The sequence below is a fragment of the Hipposideros armiger genome, unplaced genomic scaffold (assembly GCF_001890085.2).
Source record: "Hipposideros armiger isolate ML-2016 unplaced genomic scaffold, ASM189008v1 scaffold_1560, whole genome shotgun sequence".
Taxonomy (NCBI): Eukaryota; Metazoa; Chordata; class Mammalia; order Chiroptera; family Hipposideridae; genus Hipposideros; species Hipposideros armiger.
The window spans coordinates 148141-153156 of record NW_017732910.1 but is presented as its reverse complement, the minus strand read 5'-3'; the positions used below and the strand labels follow the sequence as shown (position 1 = coordinate 153156).

At 43.6% G+C, this 5016-nt stretch overlaps 1 protein-coding gene across 1 annotated transcript in view; it reads right to left on the bottom strand.

The window, feature by feature from the left end:
- Positions 1-1765: 1765 nt before the first annotated feature.
- Positions 1766-5016, bottom strand: part of LOC109377797 (guanylate-binding protein 4-like) — a gene marked incomplete at its 3' end in the record, with an annotated part of 30821 nt that continues 27570 nt past the window's right edge. The window contains exons 8-9 of the mRNA XM_019634259.1: positions 2937-3149; positions 1766-1868 (exon numbers count right to left, since the gene is read on the bottom strand). Coding sequence (XP_019489804.1) covers positions 1766-1868; positions 2937-3149 — 316 coding nt within the window. The remainder of the gene's footprint in view (positions 1869-2936; positions 3150-5016) is intronic.

Genomic DNA, 5016 nt, shown 5'->3' with positions numbered 1-5016 from the left:
CATAGTTTAAGAGACAGGGAAAGCATCAAGAATAACAACATTCACATCATAGGGGGACCAGGAGGAGGAGACAGAAAGCAAGGGATTGAGAACTTATTTGAAGAAACAATAACTGAAAACTTCCCTAACCTGGCAAATGAAACAGACATACAAGCACAAGAAGTGCAGAGAGTCTCAAACAAGATGAATCTAAAGAACACAAGACACAACATAATTAAAGCCAAAGTTAAGCTCTTCCTCTGCGCTGCTTACAGAGTTGGCACTCATTTCCTACTCAGTATCATGGGTGTCTTCAGACCACTCATGAAGCCCAAAATCTTCAAAAAGAGGATCAAGAAGTTTATCCTGCACCCAGTCAGACTGATATCTCCAAATTATGCATAATTGGCGGAAATCCAGAAGCATTGACAATAGGGTGCACAGAAGATTCAAGGGCCAGATCTTAATGCCCAATATTCATTATGGAAGTTACAAGAAAACAAAGCACATGCTGCTTAGTCAGTGGCTTTCAGATGTTCCTGGTCCACAATGTCAAGGAGCTTGAAGTTCAACAAATCTTACTGTGCTGAGATTGCTCACAATGTCTCCTCAAAGAATCACAAAGCCATTGTGGAAAGAGCAGCCCAGCTGGCCATCAGAGTCACCAATCCCAATACCGTGCTACACAGTGAAGAAAATGAATAGACAGCTTGTGTGCAAATTGTGTTTTAATAAGACCATAAAATTCTGTTGCCTGGGGGAAAAAAAAAAAGGAAGCCAAAAGTAAGAGACAAAGAGACAACCTTAAAATAGCCAGAGAAAAGCAGTTACCTACAAGATGCTCCCCTAAGACTATCAGCTGATTTCTCAACAGAAACTTTGCAGGCCAGAAGTGGACAGCATGAAATAGTCAAACTGATGAAAAGCAAAGACCTACAACCAATATTACTCTACCCAGCAAGGCTTTCATTTCAACTTAAAAGAGACATAAAGCGTTTCCCAGAAAACAAAAAGCTGAAGAAGTTTATCACCACCAAACAGTACTACAAGGAATGTTAAGGATTTTTTAAGTAGAAAAGATCAAAGATATGAATTAGAAAATATAGGAAAGTAATCATTCTCACTGACAAAGGCAAACAGTAAAACCAGTGAAATAACCTAGTATAAAGCTAGCACAATGGTTAAAAGTAAAAGTAGGAAGATCATGTGTAATTATAACAACATATTAAGAAATACACGTGGGCCGGCCGAGTGGCGAGATGGTTAGGAACTGGCTTGGGACGCCGGAGGGCCCCAGTTCAGATCCCACGTGTGAGGGCCAGTGATGCCGCCCTCCGCAGCTGGGATGCTGAACGGCAACTCAACCTGGAGCTGGGCTGCCGGGAGTCACCGGCGACGGCGTAGGCTGCAGCCCCTGTGGCAGTGGGTTGCCATGGGCTACCGTGTGTAGCCAGCAGCCAGCGTNCAAGGGTTTTACAGAGGAAAGAAAGTAACAGTTATGCTGAGCTGTATCCTCCTGAGTTCAGAGACTAAAATAATATTTAAATGGTGGGGAGAAATCTCTGAATATTCTTACTAGCCACACCAACAAAACATGCTTCAGAATATGATGGAAAGGCATTAATTGGCTGAATAAGCAACCAGAATTCCCTTAGTTATTTCCAGTTTAGCAGAGTTGTTGGGCAGAAGGAGCAGACACTCTTATTTCAAGAGGTTTTTGTTCTCACAGCTGTTAAAGGGCCCTGCAAGAACCTCTCCTTTCTGTGAGCCAAGCCCTGTCCTGTACCTGCTACTTTCTTCTCTGCAGCACTGAGGGCGCTCTCTGCCTGCAGGATGGATTCCTCTGTTGCAGCCAGTGACTTCAGGGAGCTCTGGAGAACCTCATTTGCCTGAGGAAACAAGAAGGAGCAAAGGCTTGTAAGATAACAAAGATCAAGTCTATTGCTGTGGAAATCATTGTCCAAGAAAACTTCAAATCAGATCCTGTAAATTCTTCATTCTTTTTGGGATTCTCACTGTGCTGTTTCTTTCCTTCTATGGATTCATAATAAGAGTCCAAGCCCTTTAGTTAGACATGAAAACCCTCTACAGCAACCTCTTTCCTAGCCCTCCAGCTTCCTATACTACAGATGCCGTCTACCATCCACCCTGGGTTATAGACAACTGGATTTATGTGCAGTTCTATAAATACCAATCCTCCATTTTTTGCAATATCGGCACATTCTTTTTCTTCTGAATAGATGCTCGTCTACCCTTTTGTTACCAGATATCAATTATTGATACTTTTACTTTAATGACTACCTCCTTGTCCATGAAGCTTCACTAAACATCTTACTGAGTTTTAAATGGCTGCCTGGTACACAGAGCTGCGCTACCACTTGCTGGCTGTTTTCTCTTAGGCAACTTAATAGATTTTCAGTGCATCACATTTCTCAATTGTATAATGTGGATGACAGTACATAATTCATATTATTCTAAGGATTAAATTAATAATCCAAACACAAAACCCAAGGTGATACCTACAATAAAAAGTGAGTGCTCAATATATGCTAGCCGCCATCATCATCACCATCATCAATATCGTATACTTGTATGATAATCGTTACCCCACCATATCTAATTGCCCATTTATATGGCTTTTTTTGGTAAGATAATAAGCTTTTTGAGAAAGTTGCTTCTTTAATTACATATCCCCCTATATGTAGCACAAAACCTGTTACACTGCTTAGTGAAAGGAATGTCCTCTTCATCAAGATTTTTGATAATAAATCCTATATTTGGGAAGAAACATTTCTAGTTTATTTAAGAGTGGCTAACTAACTGTGGATATAAAACCTGAAAGTGTAGAGGCATCATCATGCCCTGCTTTCTCTCCACAAATAGTGCTGTGGTCTTAGATTTTCAAAAGATGCTCTGACCCTAATCTGATGTTCTTCCTCCCTTTTTTTGTTCCTCACCTTAACTCCTTTCCTGGGTACCAGCTTATAAGATTGTTCAAACTTGTCCATTTCTTCTAAGTAGAGTTTGTGTCCTCCAGGCACAGAGAAAGTCCCTTTCGAAATATCTTTCATCAAGGGCTCGAGGAGCTGCTTAAGCTGAGCCTGGCAATATTTTGTAGATGCCTCTTTGTTCTGCTGCATGAAATCTCCCTTCTTTTCCTGTATGGTTTCCTATCAGGGAAATGTGGAGAAACCCAAAGGAAAAAATATTAGAAGGGAAGGTCCAACTGTAATCCCGTTAGAAGAAGCAGTCTGACTTGCAGTCAAGATGGGGACTAAGTAAAGTTATGCTTGCCTCCTCCCACGTCACACTTACAACTAAATTACAGAGCAACCATCATTGAAAACCAACTGAAGAATAGCTGAACAGAAGTCTTATAACTGAGGATACAAAGAAAAAGCCACGATGAGACTGGTAGGAGGGGCAGAGATGCAAAATGGACAGGTTCCACACCTACAGTGAGATGATTAACAATTGGGATGAATATCTTGGCTGCTGAGGTCCATCCCTGAGGAGTGAGGAATCCAAGCCCCATCCTCAGCTCCCCGGCTCTAGGTACCGGTGCCTGGAAGAGGAGTTCCCACAACATCTGGCTGTGAAAAACAGAAGGTATTACAGATGAGTGAGAGGAGGGCTGCTGGAGTGAGTACCAGGTGTTCCTCTTGAGGGGTCCGCATTAGGACTCAGTCACTCACAAACTCACTTGCTGTAATTTTGCAGGAACAGCAGATTGAAAAGCTCCAGGTATGTATATACAGGGAGGAGCTGAACTGACTAGCCTCAGGGCTAGGGCTGGAAGGCCAGTGGTCAGGGTGGCTCTCTCTGGAGATGGGAAGCAGGGGCAGGTGTCATTGGCTTTTTTGATGAGCCCTGCCCTGACCCAGCCAGCAGGCACAAGTGGGCGCCAAATCTGAGGTATCCATTTACCTGGATAACACAGTTTATACCACACTGGTGATTCCCTGCGATATTGCCCTAACCAGTTTGCACATGGACCAATTGCTTCCAGCAGGTTTTCCACACAAGTGGCCAGTCTTAATTCACACTGTGCACTTTCCTAAAATCTCTGAAAGGTCCACAAACCCCAAATGATCAGTGACTAGTATTGGTGCCCTGTATCTATTGCTAAGGAGCCCCAAGTCTGGCACAAGCTGTGCCTTGTCTCAACTTTCATTGTAACTCCCTTCAGATGGTCCCAAGCCTGGCATAAGCTGTGGCAAATGATGGCTTGGAATGTAGCTTCAACCAAGCAGCCAAAATCCCAACACAAGTGGCAGCTGGCCTCAGCTCACATCGTAGCATCCACTGAAGTGTCCCAAGGGTCATAAGGCTCTAGTGGTAGCTGGCCTTAGTTCATAGCATAGCTTTTCCCAAGAACCTCCAAGTGGAGCACAAAGGGCACAAACTACAGATCACTTCATAGCTACAACTAGGTGGTCTCAAGATGGGAACAAATGGAAGCTGACCTTGGCCTGCATCAGAGCCCCCCCTGCGAGGCTCCAGAATTACCAAACCTGGTGGCTGGCTTAATACCACACCAGGGCACAACTCAAACAGCTCCAGAAAAGACACATGTGAAGGTCAGATTTAGCTGGCACCTGAGTTCCACTAAGAAGACTTCCACTCCGTGAAATCAGTTCCTGCCCAACAGCTAGCCCCATGTGGTCACAGTCAACCTTCACAGCAAGTCAGCCTTAGGGTCAATCCCACCCACTGATGTGCCAACAGCAATCAAGGCTCCACTACAACAGGAGTGTACACACAACCTACATATCCCTGAAGCACTCAGCTCAGGTGACCAGGTAAAATGCACCACTGGTCTCTACAAGACACCTTTACTACATAAAGCCACTCTGCCATGCCTGGGAGATGTAGCAAACCTACCTCATGTATAGAAATAAGCAAACAAAACTCCAGAAAAAGAACTCAACGAAATGAAGAAAAGCAGTCTACCAGATGCAGAGTTCAAAACACTGGTTATAAGGATGCTTAATGTATTTAAGGGAAGAACAGATGAATTCAGTGAGAACTTACACA